Source organism: Sus scrofa, chromosome 3 (assembly GCF_054392235.1).
Source record: "Sus scrofa isolate SSC_HxYL_T2T_F1_AM1 chromosome 3, Sscrofa_HxYL_maternal_Yorkshire_Landrace_v2.0, whole genome shotgun sequence".
NCBI classification, from domain to species: Eukaryota; Metazoa; Chordata; class Mammalia; order Artiodactyla; family Suidae; genus Sus; species Sus scrofa.
Window position 1 is genome coordinate 29,777,198 of NC_139385.1, and position 18,698 is coordinate 29,795,895.

The window sequence follows — 18,698 nt, forward strand, 5'->3', positions numbered from 1 at the left end:
TTCTTTTGTCCACTTAAGTTAGGATATTTTTCTTTTTCTGATTGATTTTGGAGTTCATCATATATCTAGATATGAGTCTTTTAATAAAGTTTTTTGGAGGGAATAGTTCTCTTGTGGTGCAGCAGGTTAAGGATCTGGCATTGTCACCGTAGCAGCTTGGGTCACTGCTCTGGCGCAGGTTCCACCACTGGCCCCAGAACTTCAGTATGCCTGGAGGGCTTCCATGACACAGGTCCTGGGGCCAGGGATCAAACCCATGCCACAGCAGTGCCCCAGGCCACAGCAGTGACAATGTTGGATCCTTGACCCACTGAGGCACCAGGCAACCTGATAAAGTTTTATCTCACCAAAAATGTACACATACACACACCAATGATCACAGCAGTTTAAAAATAACTTTGATTCTACTAATGAAATACAGTTGTTCTGGTTTTAGGAATGACTCCAGGTAACGTATTACATGATGCGTTCATTTCATATGTGCACAGTGGGGTGGCTCAACAGATCCAGCTCGACTTTCACACGCTTGAGCCAGAGCCGACTTCAGTTCAGTTTGGTTGAACGGGGGGTGGGGAGGGTGAGGCTCACTTGTTCCTCTTCTTCCTCCAAGATGGGATGACGGTGCATCTGCGTTGCCCCCGTGGACCGGGGTGGTGGGGAAATACACAGCAAGAGGACCAGAGCAGAAACAATGCCGCCTGGCTGGTCTCCAGAGCTGGAGTCTCAGAACGAAGCTTATGCCCACTGTTTACTACGTGTTTGCCACATGGCAGGCTCTGGGGACCTAGAGAGGGTCAGGACACCAGCCTCATCCCTCAGGGAGCTCACGCTCAAGGAGAAGAGTAAGACGAGGGAGCAAGGAAGCATGACACAGAGTGCTGAGTGCAGATAGTATCGCCTCTATAGAGAGGGATGTGAGGTCAGGATGCTGTGGGGTTAAAGCTGGAGGCCACCACTCTTGATGGGGCACAGGTGGAGCTGATGCCATCTGCACTGTGTCTCGATGGATGAGGAGGAGTTGCCAGGCAGAGGGTGGCAGAAGGACATTCCATGCAAAGGGGCTTGGTGCAGGACTTCTTGGCGAGTGACAGTCATGTGACTGGAATGTGGGGTGTGTTGGGGATGGGGTGGGAATGTTAGGGTGGACCCAGGGAGAGAGCCTTCTCTCCCTCAGCTCCCAGGGAGCCCTGGTGTCTGGGATTGTGCTGATCTGTGAGTTACTTTCCAGGGCACCCTGTCCTCAGGGCCAACATGTGCTCAGTGGGAGGTTCTCTGTAGGACAGCGCTTCAATTTATTTTAATTTTCTTTTTAAAGACAGCAACCCAGGCTAGGGGTCAAATCAGAGCTGCAGCTGCTGGCCTATGCCACAGCCACAGCAATGCCAGCTCTGAGCTGCATCTGCAACCTACACCACAGCTCATGGCAACACCAGATCCTTCACCCACTGAGCGGGGCCAGGGATTGAACCCGCAACTTCAGGGACACTGCTATGTTGTGCTCTTAACCCACTGAGGCAAAATGGGAACTCCGGTCTTTCTTTTTTTCTTTCTTTCTTCCTTTTTTTTTTTTTTTTCTACTTTAGGGCTGCACCCTCGGCATATGGAGGTTCCCAGGCTAGGGGTCGAATCAGAGCTGCAGCCGCTGGCCTACCCCACAGCCACAGCAACACAGGATCCAAGCCACATCTGCGACCTACACCACAGCTCAGAGCAACGCCAGATCCTTAAGCCACTGAGCGAGGCCAGGGATCACACCTGCATCCTCATGGATCCTCTTTGGGCTCGTTAACCAAGGCGCCACAACGGGAACTCCACCCTGGCTTCTCTATTCAGAGGAAGCATTGTTTCTGACCCCTCCCTGCAGTCACTACTGTCCACAAAACAGAGCGTGCTGCCTGGCCCTTGACAGGCACTCAGAAGGTGAATCCATCCCCTCCCCTTACCTGAAAGCACGTCTCTAAAAAGGAGCAACCTTTGGCTCGGTGTTGTTTTTCTTCTGGAGCTGGGACCTAGTGAACGGGAAATGCAGGAAGATGGTCACCTGCCTGGGCCCGGGTGGGGGAAAAGCAGGACAGGAACTCTTGGAGCCAGGGTGCTGTGAGGCCCAGAGCCTGGGTGGGCTGGAGCCACACAGCAGGTGGGAGAGGCTGCTTGAAGGGCGTACCTGAAGGACTGGGCCTGCCAGAGGAAGCTTCTGGCCTTGGTGATCTCCTGGGCCAATCTCCTTAAATCATCTCCTTCAAATAGTGGCAATGCGGGGTCCTTGAAAAGGGGAAATGAGTGTGAAGTGAGGTCCATGAAGTGACGGGATGGGACCTGAAAAATCCAAAATCTCAGGAAAAGAATGTTAGAATGCATTCAATGTAGCCTTCCACCCAGGGCAGGAAATCCATGGGCCTCAGGTTGCATGCTTCCAGGGACAGGGAGCTCACCACCTGTCAAGGCCAGGCGTTCCGCACATGGGACCCTCTACAATAAGGTGCCCCAGAATCAGTGTAGGGAAGGGGCAGTGTATACCAAGAGGGGCTCTAGACCTCACTGATGTCAACCCCTCTCTGTGCAGTAGAACAGAAGTGGTATATATATGCCCCTTACCTCGCTGGTAGTCAGTGGAACCTATCCAGCCGCTTCTCTATTTCTTCCAGGAAAACAGAGCTTCACAGACATGCTTTTTTCTTATGTTAACTAATGAAATTCCAGAGCTTCGCTCAAAAGTAACAAGTTCTGGAGTTCCTGTCATGGCGCAGTGGTTAACGAATCCGACTAGGAACCATGAGGTTTCGGGTTCGGTCCCTGCCCTTGCTCAGTGGGTTGACAATCTGGCGTTGCTGTGAGCTGTGGTGTAGGTTGCAGATGCAGCTCGGATCCTGCGTTGCTGTGGCTCTGGCATAGGCTGGTGGCTGCAGCTCCTATTCGACCCCTAGCCTGGGAACCTCCATATGCCGCTGGAGCGGTCCAAGAAGTAGCAAAAAAAGACCAAAAAAAAAAAAAAAAGAAAAAAAGTAACAAGTTCTTACCCAGAGAACTCTATCCAGTGGTCTGTAATAATATGTGTGGGAGGGAGTTCCCTTTGTGGTTCAGTGGTTAACGAACCCAACGAGGATCCATGAGGACAAGACCTTGCTCAGTGGGTTAAGGATCTGGCATTGCTGTGGCTGTGGTGTAGGCCGGCAGCTGCAGCTGCAACTCAACCCCCAGCCTAGGAACTTCCATATGCTGCAGGTACGGCCCCAAAAAGCAAATAATAATAATAATGATAATAATAATAATAATAATAATAAAAAATGTGGGCAGAGAACTTGAAAGAGAATGCACGTGTGTATGACTGAGTCATTTTGTTGTACAGCAGAAATGATCACAACCTCGTAAATCAACTATACTTCAATAAAGCATAAAAAAAAAACAAAAAAATAGGAGCTCTCATCATGGCTCAGTGGTAACAAACCCAGCTAGTTTCCATGATGATGCATGTCTGATCCCTGGCCTCGATCAGTGGTTAAGGATTTGGCATTGCCGTGAGCTGCGGTGTAGATAACAGATGATGCTGGGATCTGGTGTTTCTGTGGCTGCGGCTGGCAGCTGCAGCTCCATTTCCTGGCCTGGGAACTTCCATATGTCATGTGTGGGGCATAAAAAAAAAAAAAAGTACAACTAGCAAGAGAATCTAAGCAAGAGATGAGGCTGTTTCCTCTCCCCAAGAGTAGTAGTGGCAGGGGTACCACTCAGCACCTGGAAACTATGCCAAGAACCTGAGTTGATAAGATCTTACTTAGAACCTTCCCGTTATTGTCAAATTTGATTTCCTGTGTAATAAGGATATGGGTGGATATGCATTATTTTCACTTGTTCTGATAATATTTGCCCCAAAGCAGTTACTTGCATAAATTATTCAAAGCAATTGACTTCAAAAATTACGCCATGTCCTGTGACAGTAAACTTTAACGTCCAAAAAAAAAAAAAAATCTGAAACTCTGGTTCAGTTACCTTACTGGGTGATTTGCTGCCCTGGAAATGTCATACCTGACAGCAGCACATTTCTAGAAGGTATGAACGTGTACATAATTTTTCCATCAGATTGTAAGATCTTACCCCACATGCTTGATGGAACCTATGACTTTATTAAATTTCTTTCTGTCTTTCTTTTTTTTTTGCTTTTTAGGGTCATATCCATGGCATATGGAAATTCCCAGGCCAGGGGTCAAATTGGAGTGACAGCTGCCAACCTATGCCGCAGCCACAGCAATGTGGGGTCTAAGCCTTGTCTGCAACCTACACCACAGTTCATGGCAAGGCTGGATCCTTAACTCATAGAGCAGGGCCAGGGATGGAACCCTCATCCTCATGGATACTAGTCAGATTTATTTCTGCTGAGCCTCGACAGGAACTCCCAGATTTATTTCTTAACAGATCATCTGGATATCTGTGCATCAGTAACATTAAGGAGAGGAGACAGAAATATGCAGGAATTAAAGCATGGAACTTAGGAGCATGGGTGTCTGGGCTCCAGCTTTACCATTTACTCTGACTTTAAGTGTATTCCTGTTCATTCATCTGTTAAATGGGTATAATAACGACTGGCAGGATTAAAAGAGGGAATTTACATAAAGCAACACATAGCATGTAGTAAGTGCTCTGTGAATGTGAACCATCTTATTATTTTTTTAATTTTTATTTTATGGCTGCACCTGTGGCATATGGAGGTTCCCAGGCTAGGGGTCGAATTGGAGCTGCGGCTGCTGGGCCTACACCATAGCCACAGCAACACTGGATCCGAGCCGCATCTGCAACCTACACCTCAGCTCACAGCAATGCCAGATCCTTAAGCCACTGAGGGAGGCCAGGGATTGAACCTGCATCCTCACAGAGACAATGTCATTGGGTCCTTAACCTGCTGAGCCAATGTCATTGGGTCCTTAAAGGGAACTCCTGATGAATGTGAAGTGTTCTAAATTACACCCCTAACCCTGCTCCTTCCCCAACCTTGAGGAGAGGCAGCCTGAACCCTCTTTAGTCAATATTTTGTCTTACAAGAGAAGCAGAGTTCTTGTCAGTCTGGAGATATTTGTCGTGTGTCAGCCTGCTGACATTTATTGAGCAGACTTCACTCAGGAGCTCCACAACCTACCCTTTGGTGAATGAAGCCCCTGGTCAGCAGGCCGTGCATTTTGAAGAGCGCGTCCTCACCCGCGGGGCAGTGATAGCGCCCCCCAGTGAGGGAGGCCAGATCTCGCAAGAAGTTAACCGCCGCCCTGTGGGGAGGAGCACAGGACTGAGGCCAGGCCCACCGCGTTCGCTGGGCACCTCCAGCCCCTGCGGGGAGTCAGGTCAGTGGGGCAAGGGGCCTCGGACCCTGGGGATCTGTGCCATTGGGGTCACTTGGCATCAACAAGCCCATTCTCCCAGCTGGTTTTGGGTGGCGGTGGCTGCTGCTGGTGAGTAAGAGGGATGCCCCGTCTTAGGGTTGAGGTAGGAGCTGGATGGGCCCCTGGGCTGAGAACAGCTGGGACTTGTTGGGCCAAGTAACCTGGGCTTTGCTTCTCTCTGACACGTCAAGGAAAAAGTTAGTTGAAGGAGCTGAGCTCTGCTGGCGTAGAGGGATGAGATTGTGAGAATGGCGGGGGAGGAGGGAGAGGCTGGAGCAATGAGATTGCAAGTGGAGTTTGTTGTCCAGCAGAGTGGTGGGGAGCTCTGAGCAGGCGAGACACGGGCTCCGCCGCCACAGGCGGGTGCTAGGTTTTTTATAGACAGAGGTTGTTGTGTGGAGCCCTGTGGTCTGAGGCCTCGGGGCTGTCTTGTCTTTGGGAACACATCTGCTGCCCGGGCCTCTTGGACAAGAAGGAATCTGCGTGCTTTGAGGCCTTGTTTCATTTTCCACCTAAGAAAGATGACCACTTGCATCACTCCTGGGGGCAAGGAGACCTCCCCAATTACACATGTGCAGTAAGATTCCTAGGGGTCAGAAAGAAAGGGGGCGCCAGGCCGTAGCAAGTCCTGACACCGTCCCAGCATCCTTTGCTCTGGAAGCCACCTTTGTCAAAAGATGCACGTGCACACTGGGGAGGGTCCTATGTCCAGTCAGGTGTGAGAATTAAAACAAGATAATTGGCTAAAGAGGAACAGAGAACCCAGAAGAACAGGCCTGTATAAGTGACATAAATCACCTCTCTGGTGTGCTCCCCACTCGGGGGCGGCGGGGGGGGGGTGCCTGCACCCGCACTCCTCTTTAGGGTGTGTATTGCTGCTTTGCTTTTTTTTTTTTTTTTTTTTTTTTTTTGTCATTTTGCCTTTTCTGGGGCTGCTCCCGTGGCATATGGAGGTTCCCAGGCTAGGGGTCTAGGGGTCTAATCGGAGCTATAGCTACTGGCCTATGACAGAGCCACAGCAACGAGGGATCCGAGCTGCATCTGCAACCTACACCGCAGCTCACAGCAACGCCAGATCCTTAATCCACTGAACGAGGCCAGGCCTGAACCCACAACCTCATGGTTCCTAGTCGGGTTCATTAATGATGGGAACTCCTTACTGCTTTGCTTCTGATTTTAATAAATAAACCACCTCTCCAGTGCTCTCCTACATGTTGTACTGTGACTGTAACAGTAAACTTTCTATCTGTTTTTACAAGTCTTTGCCTCCTAGACACATGCTTGCTTTCAGCAGGAGGCAAGAAGCAGGGCCATTCTGCTTTTGGCCTCGAGCTGGTCTCGTGGCCAGGATTCCTGGTTTTCACCCAGGCTGCCCAGGTTCAATTCCTGAGCAGAGAATTAAGATCTCATTCCAAGCCATCCCTCACTGCTGTCTCTCCGAGGTCAGGGTCACCATTTAACCTGGACCCCTCAAAGCACGTGGCCCCCCTGTTTAACTGGACAGCTATCCCATGCCAACTATGTGTCTGGCCTGGCTGGGACATGGTGCAACCTTTAAGGAGCTCATGGTTTAGACAGAGAGATTAAACATGCATGCAAGTCATCCATCACGGTTGTGCCAACGAAATTTTTTTTTTTTTTTGAAGGAGCTGAATCTCTCGTCTAACACATGTTCTATGGTGATCGTTTATAAAAGTAACTCTACGTTAAACCTTTTCCCCCTAAATATTCACAAATATGCCCCCAAGAAAGATGAAGCCAGAGAACACAGTGCATGACAGTGAGAATCGGTGCAGATCTGTTTCCATGCTGGAGGAAGTCAGGCAGGCAGGGGTGCAGGAGTCGGCGGGGGGGCTCCCCAGAACACTGCCTGCCCGGGCCCTCCCACCTGCTGACCCAGGAGGCCTCAGGCCCAGGAGGGCTCAGCATCTAACATGAGTCCCTGGATTGGCTGAGGATCGGCCTCAGACACGTGGCCGTCGGGAAGGGATGTCACTCGGCCGCCCCACCTGTCGGAGCAGCTCAGGGAGATGGCGTGTACTTTCACATCGTTTTTCTCCTTGAGTCTTTGGACTTCCCTGAGAATAAGCCTGCGGCTTGTGTCTGGCTTGCCGTCGGTCAGGAGATACAGTGCTTCCACATCAGGAAAACTGAAAGCTTTCTGAAAGAGCACACAGATTGTCGGGCTCAGGGGAGGGACCATCCAGGACAGGCAGAAACCGCCGACCTGCTGTCCCCAAGGGCAAAGTCTGGGTGCCATTGACGTGCCATTAAGACTGAGAGCCTCCCCCTCTCAGCCTGTGACAGACCAGGACGCTGCTGAGGTTTGGGAGATGAGCACGGCACACTCCCCAGCTGGTTAACCCCAAGCAAGTCACTTAACCTCTCTGGGCCTCTGTATCCTCATCTATAAAGTGAGAACAGGAGTTCCTGTGGTGGCGCAGGGGAAACGAATCTGACTAGCATCCGTGAGGACATGGGTTCCATCCCTGTCCTTGCTAGGTGGGTTGGGGATCTAGCATTGCCGTGAGCTATGGTGTAGGTGGCAGATGTGGCTCAGATCTTGAGTTGCTGTGCCTGTGGCATAGGCTGGCAGCTGTGGCTCCGATCTGACCCTGAGCCTGGGAACTTCCATATGCTTCAGGTGTGGCCCTAAAAGGCAAAATAAATACATAAATATTTAAAAATTTTTTAAAAAGTGAGAACAGCAAGAATCTCCTTCTCACTGGGTTGGTGGAAAGATGAAATGATTTAATATTTAGTAAATTCTAAAGTGCACTTTGTTGGAGTTCCCATCGTGGCTCAGTGGTTAACGAATCCGACTAGGAACCATGAGGTTGTGGGTTCGATCCCTGGCCTCGCTCAGTGGGTTAAGGATCCAGCGTTGCCACGAGCTGTGGTGTAGGTCGCAGACTTGGCTCAGATCCTGCATTGCTATGGCTGTGGTGTAGGCCAGCGGGTACAGCTCCAATTCGACCCCTAGCCTGGGAACCTCCATATGCCGTGGGTGCAGACCTAGAAAAGACAATCAATCAATCAATCAAGTGCACTTTGTACACTCTGTTGTATCTCATCTGTATAATAGCAGGATAGGGGTGATGGTATTTCTGCTTTGCTGCTGGGTCAGGCGGGGTGGGGTGGGGAACTTACCAGTAATGCCTGCAAGACGGAGGTGCTCCCCTGGGCATGCAGGTGCGTCACCCACTGCATAGCCTCGTGACAGGCTGTGTCTGTGGTTTCCACCAGAGTGTCCTGCCATGCCTGCAGGCCTTCTGCAAAGCTGAGCAGGTTAAAACTGGGGAGAGGGAAGGAGTGGGCGGAAGAGCAGAGGAGAAAGAGATTGGTTAGAACACGTCAGTCTGTACTGACCTCAGGGGAAATAACCTACGCCCCCTGAAGATCCTACCGCAAGCTCCCCACCCCGCCCCCCGAACTCTGACCACCTGGGAATGAGAAAGCACACGGTGAAGATTCTGGATGCAGACAGAATTAGATTTAAATCCTACCCCAGGAGTTCCTGTTGTGGCTGAGTGCTAACAAACCCAACTGGTATCCATGAGTATATGGGTTCGATTCCTGGCCTTGCTCAGTGGGTTAAGGTTCTGGCATTCTGGCATTGCTGCAGTGTAGGTTGCAGATGTGGCTGGGACCCCACGTTGCTGTGGCTGTGGTGTAGGCTGGCAGCTACAGCTCCAATTGGACCCCTAGCCTGGGAACTTCCATATGGTGTGGGTGCAGCCCTAAAGAGGCAAAAAAATAAAAAAATAAATTCCACCCCAGCCACTTACTGGTTTTGGGATCTTGGGCAAATTATTTAACTTCTCTATAGCCCTTGTTTCCTTTTCTGAAGAATAGGAATAAGAATAGGATTGTGGGAGTTCCCGTAGTGGCGCAGTGGTTAACAAATCCGACTAGGAACCATGAGGTTGCGGGTTCGATCCCTGCCCTTGCTCAGTGGGTTAACGATCCGGCGTTGCCGTGAGCTGTGGTGTAGGTTACAGACGCGGCTCGGATCCCGCGTTGCTGTGGCTCTGGCGTAGGCCGGTGGCTACAGCTCCGATTCAACCCCTAGCCTGGGAATCTCCATATGCCGCAGGAGCGGCCCAAGAAATAGCAACAACAACAACAACAACAAAAAGACAAAAAAAAAAAAAAAAGAATAGGATTGTGGTGAGGACTGAATGACAGTATGCATGCAAAGTGCTTGGCACAAAGAAACTTCTTTATAAATGTCTGGTTTTTTGTTTGTTTGTTTGTTTGTTTTTTTAAATGGCTGCACCCACTGCATATGGATGTTCCCAGGCCAGGGATCAACTCTGAGCTGCAGGTGCAACCTAGGCAACAGCTGTAGCAACCCACTGCAGGATCCTTTAACCCACTGCGCTGGGCAGGGGATCAAACTCTTCCCTCTGTAGCAACCCAAGCTGCTGCAGTTGGATTCTCAACCCACTGTACCACTGTGGGAACTCCAATGTCTGCTCTTTTTAATATAAAGGCAAGAATGAGTCCCAGCCTAGGACCAGTCTCCTGCTGTTTCCTCAGGGTAAACCCTTCTGGGTAGAGAAAACAAACCACCCCAAAACTCTCTTAAAAAAAAAAAAAATCACAACCAATTTGGAGTTCCCGTCATGGCTCAGTGGTTAATGAACCCGACTAGGAACCATGAAGTTGCGGGTTCAATCCCTGGCCTCACTCAGTGAGTTAAGGATCCGGCATTGACGTGAGCTGTGGTGTAGGTCACAGACCCAGCTCAGATCCCTTGTTGGCTGTGGCTGTGGTGTAGGCCAGTAGCTGTAGCTCCGATTGGATTCCTAGCCTGGGAACCTCCATATGCTGCTGGTGCAGGCCTAAAAAGACAAAAGACAAAAAAAAAAAAAAAACCTGAAATCCACAATTCAAGGCCCCCAGGTGGTTCCTTGGATCTGCTTGCAGTTGTCCCTGGACCTGATGGATTTCTAAAAACCGCTTTACTTTGACTGCAGAAGGCAATGTTCTCTCCTGCTAGCCAGAAGCCTCCAGGCCTTTTGGAACTGGGGAGGGGGACGGGGTCCTGGCCAGGGAAGCCTCAGGGACTACCCCTTGGAGCTTCCTGACTCCCACCCTCCCTCACCCCTGCCTCATACCTGTCACAGTGCTTCCGCAGCTGTTCCCAGATGAGCAGAGTGAGCTCCGTCTTCACCTGCTGCAGGTAGGGGCCCATGGATCCCGACGTGTCCAGCAGGATGCACACTTTGCTCTCCAAAATGGCACCGAACAGCCGGCGGCTCCCTGCTCGGGGTGAGGGTGGGGGCAGAGGCAGGGGAGGCATGAGGGCACCTTTCCTCACTGAAGCCATCAAATACAAGGTCTGGCAATACCCATTTGCCTGCCTGATCACTGATCAGATGTGAATTCACCAAGAGATGCCTCTGTGGGGTTGCTAGAGGGGTCTGTCCAGGGGCAGAGCTGGTCGGTGGTCTGGGCTCTGGGAGGTCAAGGTTTCCGTGGGGGCTCTGCCTGTGATGACTTGTCCTAGTGATTAAACGGCCCTGGGCTTGAGTTTCCTCATCCCTAAAGTTAAGGGATTGGCTTTGGTGGTGTCTATATTGTCTGGGGCTGGAAACAAAGTCATAGAGCATATGGAATCCTGTTGACTGGCCAATAGAAATCGAGTGAGGGAGGTCCCGTTGTGGCGCAGTGGAAATGAATCCGACTAGGAACCATGAGGTTGCGAGTTCGATCCCTGGCTTTGCTTAGTGGGTTAAGGATCCTGCATTGCTGTGCCTGTGGCGTAGGCTGGGAGCTGTACCCTAATTAGACCCCTAATCTGGGAACCTCCATGTGCCATGGGTGCGGCCCCAGAAAGACAAAAAAAAAAAAAAAAAAAAAAAAAAAAAGGAGAACAGAGGCTGCTTCTCACCAGGAGCCCCTCCCATCGCTACCTTCATGGACCAGCTCCACAGGCCCCATCAACACTAAACTGAGGCTCCTGCGGAGCAGCCCCTGTCACACCTGGGAGGCGGGTGTGGGAGACGGCCTGGCAGAGCTGACCGGACAGGCCGGCTTCTCTCGGGTGCCTGGCCCATGCGCCACCTCCCCGTCACCTGTCCTCTGCCTGACCTCTGAACCCAGCAATCATGTTGCCTCCCATGGGTGACAGTTTGTGAGTGCCTGGCCTGGGAAGGTGGGTCTGGGGTCCCTGGGTTTCCCTTCCCCTTGCGCCCTCCGCCCCCCAGGACAGCAGGCAGGCTCACCGGACAGCAGCCACTGCAGCCTCTGGATGTAGCGTCGCATCACCCTCTCCAGGCATGTGATGTACACTTCGAGTTCCCTGGGCGTGCATTGAATGTGTCTCACCATGCCCTGGACCCAGTGAGCAAAGGCAAATTTCCCCCCATCAGCTATTTCTTTTTTTTTTTTTTTTTTTTTTTGTCTTTTTGCCATTTCTTGGGCCGCTCCCGTGGCATATGGAGGTTCCCAAGCTAGGGGTCGAATCAGAGCTACAGCTGCCGGCCTATGCCACAGCCACACCACATCCACATGCCAATGCCAGATCCCAGCCGAGTCTGGGACCTACTTCACAGCTCACAGCAACGGCTGGATCCTTAACCCACCAAGCGAGGCCAGGGATCAAACATGCATCCTCATGGGCAGTAGCCAGGTTCATTATCACTGAGCCAGGACAGGAACTCCCTGTTTTTTTTTTTTTTTGGCTGTCCCCATAGCATATGAAAATTCCTGGGCCAAGGACCAAACCTTTGCCACAGCAGTGACAGCACTGGATCCGTATCTGCTGCATCGCAAGGGTATTCCTCAAAACACTTTAAGGGTATCTTCGTTTGTTTAAAAGTTTTTTTTTTTTATTGAACTACCAAATGCATGATTCTGGGAAGGTGTGGGAGGATTGGGATGATGGTTTTGTGGCAAATGTGGTCACTGTAATGATACAAACACAGTATCTAAATTTTAAATAGAAAACCCTCAAGACTTTCCCGTTGTGGCTCAGTGGTTAACGAATCCGACTAGGAACCATGAGATTGTGTGTTCAATCCCTAGCCTTGCTCAGTGAGTTAAGGATCTGGTGTTGCTGTGAGCGGTGGTGTAGGTTAGAGACACAGCTTGAATCCTGCACTGCTGTGGCTCTGGCGTAGGCCGGTGGCTACGGCTCCAATTAGACCACTCGCCTGGGAACCTCCATATGCCGTGGGAGCAGCCCTAGAAAAGACAAAAAAAAAACAAAAACCCTTAATGGTAGGATGGGAGATTTATAAATTTCAAACGAAAGGATAACCTGGAAGTTCCCGTTGTGGCTCAGCAGTTAACCTGACTAGTATCCATGAGGATGTGGGTTTGATCCCTGGCCTCACTCAGTTGGGTTAAGGATCTGGCATTGCTGTGAGCTGTGGTGTAGGCCACAGACAAGGCTTGGTTATGGTGTTGCTGTGGCTGTGGAGTAGGCTGGCAGCTGCAGCTCTGTTTGATCCCTGACTGGTAACTTCCATATGCCATGGGTATGGCCCTAAAAAGCAAAAAAAAAAAAAAAAAGAATAGAATGGATAAAAAAAAAAAAAAAAAAAAAAGGATGGGAAGGGGGAGCAGCATGATTAAACTCCCATAAAATTTTTCTGGTAGATAATTTTAAATTTCTTGGCAATTTTTAGTTTTATTTTGTCCCCTAATGGTGATAATGTCACATCAAAGGGCAAGGAGAGAAAATGGGGTCTTTTTTGAAGCATGGTTAGATTTTTGTTTTATACTAAATTTACTTGTTCCAGTGTCAAAGCAATAAAAAAAAATTACCTCAAAACTAGAAAACAGAAAAGAAAAGCCCCTCACCTCCTGTCATAACCCCTTTTCCCAGCCATCTCAACAGAACCACCATCCGCACTGAGGGACAGTGTTCTTACTGGTAAATATTCCAGCCACTGCCCTATGTTCTCAACAACTGGTTCTAATCCTCACTCCAGGAGTTCCTGTTGTGGCTCAGAGGTTAAACCCAACTAGCATCCATGAGGATGTGGGTTCAATCCCTGGCCTCACTCAGTGGGTTAGGGATGCGGCGTTGCCATGAGCTGTGGGGTAGGTTGTAGACATGGCTGGGATCCTGCAATGCTGTGGCTGTGGCATAGGCTGGCGGCTACAGCGCCAATTTGATTCCTAGCCAGGGAACCTCCATGTGCTATGGGTGTAGCCCTGGAAAAAAAAAAAAAGACAAAAAAAAAAATTTCTCACTCCAATGAGCCCCTCTAACCATCAGGTACTCTGAGGGGCTGACTTTCTCCCAACAAGATTCTGCATCTCCTATTGCCTTAGGGCAGCCCCTCTTTGGAGGATGGGGTTCTGAGAAGCAGGAACAGAAGTGGGAGGGGTACATTTATATGTAGTTTTCCCCAACACACTTGCCCATTGGTGCCTGAGAAGAGGCAGGAGCTGGGAGAGAAAATATGATCTTACAAGACAAAAAAAAAAAAAAAAAAAAAAAAAAATTAACTGGAGTTCCCGTCGTGGCACAGTGGTTAACGAATCCGACTAGGAACCATGAGGTTTCGGGTTCAGTCCCTGCCCTTGCTTAGTGGGTTAAGGATCCGGCATTGCCGTGAGCTGGGTGGGGTGTAGGCTGCAGACGCGGCTCGGATCCCACGTTGCTGTGGCTCTGGCGTAGGCCGGTGGCTACAGCTCCGATTCAACCCCTAGCCTGGGAACCTCCATATGCCTCGGGAACGTCCCAAGAAATAGCAAAAAGCCAAAAAAAAAAAAAAGGAAAAAAAAAGAAAATATGATCTTGACTTACATTGACCTCTATGCTGGGGACCACACTGCAGTGTATGGCTGAGGCCGAGGCCGAGGCCGAGGCCGACGTCTGTATTGACTTTTGATGAGTGCATCTGGGACCCAAGTATCTGGAGATCTCCATCTTCAGTCTTTTTAGACCATAATTTGCTACCCACTTTGGAATAAAGGAAAAACTGTTATCTTAGGTTATTCAGGCTTAATTGAACAATTGAGTCATTTATTAAAATTTTTTTTTTTTTTTTGCTTTTTAGGACCACCTGCGGCATATGGAAGTTCCCAGGCTAGGGGTGCAATGGGAGCTGTAGCTGCAGGCCTACGCCACAGCCATACCAACCCAGCTAGCAGCAATGCCTGATCCTTAACCCACTGAGCAAGGCGAGGGATTGAACCCACATCCTCATGGATACTAGTTGGATTCTTAACCTGCTGAGCCATAATGGCTCATGTTTTAAGATTTAAGATTCTTTAATACAAGAATCTGTCTTGCATTTGAAATGTGGGGCTCCTAGGTCCTCACTGAGCCTCCGTCACATGCAAATTCCTGCCCTAATGCTGGGGAGAGATGCATGAGAAATACAGAGAATGGGGAGCAAAATTTATTAAGCACTTACTATTCTCTAGTCTGGGGGACACTGTTGCTTCCCCAATTTCCATTTCGACCCTCTCCCACGACATCTGCATGGAAACCCTGATTGGTCTAAAGTTTAGACTCTAAACAAATTAGGATAAGTCTCATTCTCCTTGTCACAATGAAAAGTACAAGAACGGGTGGGTTTAAAGCAATCAGAGCATAGCATCCAGGAGTGGGCCAATCAGAATCAAGCTCAGACTTCTTTGACTTGTTGTGGGAAGAAAAGATATTCTATCTTCTGGATCTGAACCAGAAAAGGGGTTTTTGCAGCATGTGTCCAAAAGGATCTGATACCACTTAAGTACTTGACACAAAATATACTTCAATTAATCAGCAATCCTATTAAGGTACAATTATCTTCATTTTGTAAACAAAGACTGAATGACTTACCCGAGGTCACCCAGCTAGGAAGTGGCAGAACAAGGTTCCCATGTGGTTCTATTTAATCCTTATCCTGACTCTTTTTTTTTTTCTCTCTCTCTCTTTTTTTCTTTTGGCCATGCATGTGGCATGAGGAAGTTCCTGGGCAGGGGATCAAACCGTCGCCATAGCAGTGACCCAAGCAGCTGCAGTGACAACGCTTGGTCCTTAACCCATTGCACCACACGGGAACTACATTATTTCTGATGCTTTAAACAGTCCTTTTAAGCAGGTTTGGCCTCAATTCCAAGTATGCCCACCTTCCTAGAAATACGGTGGGTGGAAGGAATTATTGCCTGGGGGCTTTTGCTGGTGACCACAGCGTAGTACCTCTTGGCTTGAGCAGACTCTGTCCTTCCTGGGCAATGCAATAGAAGAGCTAGTCCTTCTTAGGCCTCTCCCTTGAGGGTATTTCCTGTACACAAAACCTGGGAGAAAGAGAGAAGAGTTACCTGGGGCCATTTTCTTACTCCCACAGTTTTCTTACTCCCACAGTTTTCTTACTCCCACAGTTCCCTTTCTCATGTCAGTTTCTCTGTCAATCAAGTCAGCTGTAACATTCCTCAAGTGCAATTTGCTGAGAGACAGGAGGGAGGCTGCTGGATGGATCTGGGGAGGCACCCCGGGCCCTCCCTTCTCCACACGACAGGAAGCTGGCACTGGGACCTGTGCCACTTTGCAGCCATCGGGCTGGCCTGGGAGACTCATCTCCACTCCCTTCCTGGTGGGTCTGAGGACCACGCCACTCGTGGACAGAGTGGGAGTGCTGAGCCCGGGCACCTGGGGAGATCTCTAATACCAACCCTTGCCTGCGTCAAGACTTTGCAAGCTCATTTCCCTGGGCTGGGAGACCTGAGCGATTTGAGGACAGGCCTGCTGGGGGGTGGGAGTGGGGGCGGGGCATGGCTGCCCAGGACCCGTGACAGCTGGAGTGTCTCCTTCCCTCGGGGCCCAATGACCTTCCAGGTCCCACAGGACGAGGGGGCTGTCTGGACACTTGTGTAGCCTCCAACTTACCCACGTTATTCCCCGTCTCTGTATAAAACAGCGAGAGAGATGTCTCTGTGTCCCTTGATTTGGTCTTCCTCCTCAGCTCTGCAGTTCCTTCTTTCACTGGCTGGGCGGCAGCTAAAGGACATTTGGCCTGTTGGCTGGAGCAGCCTCAAGGGTTTATGTGGTAAAGTCATGCTGCTTGGCTTAGGGACGTATCAACTTCCACTATGTTCTGTCTGCCCCCCCACTTCTTTTAGGGCTCAGCCCTAAAAAAGCATATGAAATTTCCCAGGCTAGGGGTTGAATCGAAGCTATAGCCACCTGCCTATGCCACAGCCACAGCCACCCAGGATCCGAGCCGCATCTGCCACCTACACCGTAGCCCATGGCAACACTGGATTCTTAAACCACCGAGCGAGGCCAGAGATCGAACCCCCACCCTCCTGGATACTAGTCGGATTCATTTCCGCTGGGCCACAATGGGAACTCCTGCCCCTGAAATGGGGCTTCAAGGTGGCTTTGAGGTCCTTTGGGACCACCCAGGTCCTCTGGCCTCAGCTGGAGCTGTAAAGCTAGAGCAGCGAATATTTGCCAGGCTTGGTGTGAAGTGCTCCCTGAAAGCTGTCTTGTTTTATCCTCAGAGTCTCCTAGGTTACAGATGAGATAAATGGAACTCAGAGCCAGTAAGAAGCAGAGCAGATTCCACCCAGGTCTTGCTGAGTGGAACCCTTCCAGAACTCTGCTCTGAATCACTCTGCTATGTCTTTGACATTTGAAGTAAGAGACATGGTCTTAGGTTCTATGGGCTGAGTATTTTCATAAAAGTACTGGTGCCCTGTCATGATTGGCTGGCACCAGATAATCTCCTTAGCTCCTCTGAGCCAGAATTTCTTCATCAGTAAAATGGGGGAACTAATATACTCCCTACCCTATAGGACTTTTTTTTTTTTTTTTTGGTGTTTTTTTGTCTTTTTAGGGCCACACCCTTGGCATATGGAGGTTCCCAGGCTTGGGGTTGAATCAGAGCTGTAGCCACTGGCCTACACCACAGCCACAGCAATGCCAGATCCAAGCTGTGTCTGCAACCTACACCACAGTTCACGGCAACACCCGATCCTTAGGCCACTGATCAAGGCCAGGGATCAAACCTGCGTCCTCATGGATGCTAGTCAGATTCATTTCCACTGAGCTGTGACAGGAACTCCAGGGATTTTTAAGGTTTACTTTTTTGGCTGCTTCTGAAAGGGATCGAACCCATGGCACTGCAGCAACCAGAGTCACAGCAGTAACAACGCTGGATCCTTAACCCACTGAGCCATCACGGAACTCCATATAGGACTTTATTTTTTATGACACCTGCAGCATGTGGAAGTTTCCAAGCTAGTGGTTGACTCAGAGGTGCAGCTGCCAGCCTACACCATAGCCACAGCCACAGCAATGCCAAATCCGGGCTGCGTCTGTAACCTACATTGCAGCTCGCAGCAATGCTGGATCCTTAACCCACTGGGCAAGGCCAGAGATTGAACCCCCATCCTCATGGATACTAGTCAGGTTCCTAACCCACTAAGCCACAATGAGAACTTCCCCACATAGGACTTTAAACGGGACAATCGTAGCAGAAGGGCTAGCGCATGATTGAGATTCACGACCATTCGTCACTGTAGTTTTTACTGTCATCACTAATCCACGTCTCAGCCATGCTTGTCCACCCCTCCACCCACCATGGCCATGCCTTACCTGGGAGGATGCCTGCTTTGCCACTGAGTGGACGCCATAGTAGAGTTTTCAAGGGGGGACTCTTCTCTCTGTCAGAGGCATCCTTAATGCTCTGGAAAACAGGCAGTCTTTCCCATCAGAGGCCCGTTCTCTGCCGCAGGCAGTACCCCAGTCACCCCAACCTCAACCTGCCAAGTAGGGGCCTTTGCAGGGAGTAGCCTAAGGAAGCGGACTTCTCTCATACTTGTCCCATCTCCTGTAGCAGACACGGAGAGGATGCTGGGTTTTGAGGCGAAAAAATGTGTGTGTGTGTGGTGTGGTGTGTTACAAGAGGAGGCCTGCTAGGACAACTGTGGGGATTTGCCAGAACTTTCTTCACCAGTTATCCACTCCACTCCTCTTCCTAGTGGACTGGAATTTCTGGGCCTCCAGCGTGACAAGCAACCACTCAGGGAACTTCTGCACCCTGCCAGGCGCCTCAACTTTAAGGGAGGGATTCCTCCATTCCTGGAATGTGGTGACAGTTAAAGTTACCCAGAGCCCTGGACCAGCTGAGGAGACCTCTGGGTGATCGGCTGTGAAAACGCCAGGAGCTGGCACCCTCCTCCTGTGTCAGGAGGCCCCTCTGAGGCCCTGGTGCAGCCCAAGCCTCCTCGTGCTGAACCAGCTCAGGGACCACTGAAGGTCCAGGCGGCAGACCCCGAGATTCTGGGGTTTTCCCTCAGAATTTGGGAAGACAGGAGGGGGCCACAGCTCTGGGCCAGCTCCTGAAAGCTGGTGGATCTGCAAACGAGGGCAGTGCC

General features: G+C 50.3%; 1 protein-coding gene across 5 annotated transcripts in view; it reads right to left on the reverse strand.

Annotated features, from left to right (window-relative positions):
• Positions 1-381: 381 nt before the first annotated feature.
• The window catches only part of VWA3A (von Willebrand factor A domain containing 3A), a 67,188-nt gene continuing 48,871 nt past the window's right edge, over positions 382-18,698 (reverse strand). For 2 of the 5 annotated variants that reach the window (XM_085017350.1, XM_021086486.2), the window contains 12 exons: positions 17,917-18,007; positions 16,204-16,314; positions 15,517-15,614; positions 14,134-14,289; positions 11,597-11,705; positions 10,487-10,631; positions 8,514-8,658; positions 7,373-7,524; positions 5,126-5,249; positions 2,165-2,262; positions 1,944-2,009; positions 382-784 (listed from right to left, as the gene is read on the reverse strand). In XM_085017350.1, the coding sequence (XP_084873476.1) occupies positions 1,958-2,009; positions 2,165-2,262; positions 5,126-5,249; positions 7,373-7,524; positions 8,514-8,658; positions 10,487-10,631; positions 11,597-11,705; positions 14,134-14,289; positions 15,517-15,614; positions 16,204-16,314; positions 17,917-18,007 (1,281 nt within the window). In that variant the 3' untranslated portion in view covers positions 382-784; positions 1,944-1,957. Of the gene's footprint in view, positions 1,100-1,291; positions 1,407-1,693; positions 2,010-2,164; positions 2,263-5,125; positions 5,250-7,372; positions 7,525-8,513; positions 8,659-10,486; positions 10,632-11,596; positions 11,706-14,133; positions 14,290-15,516; positions 15,615-16,203; positions 16,315-17,916; positions 18,008-18,698 lie in introns of those variants that run through there. The other 3 variants (XM_021086487.2, XM_021086484.2, XR_014840590.1) reach the window with 3 other exon arrangements.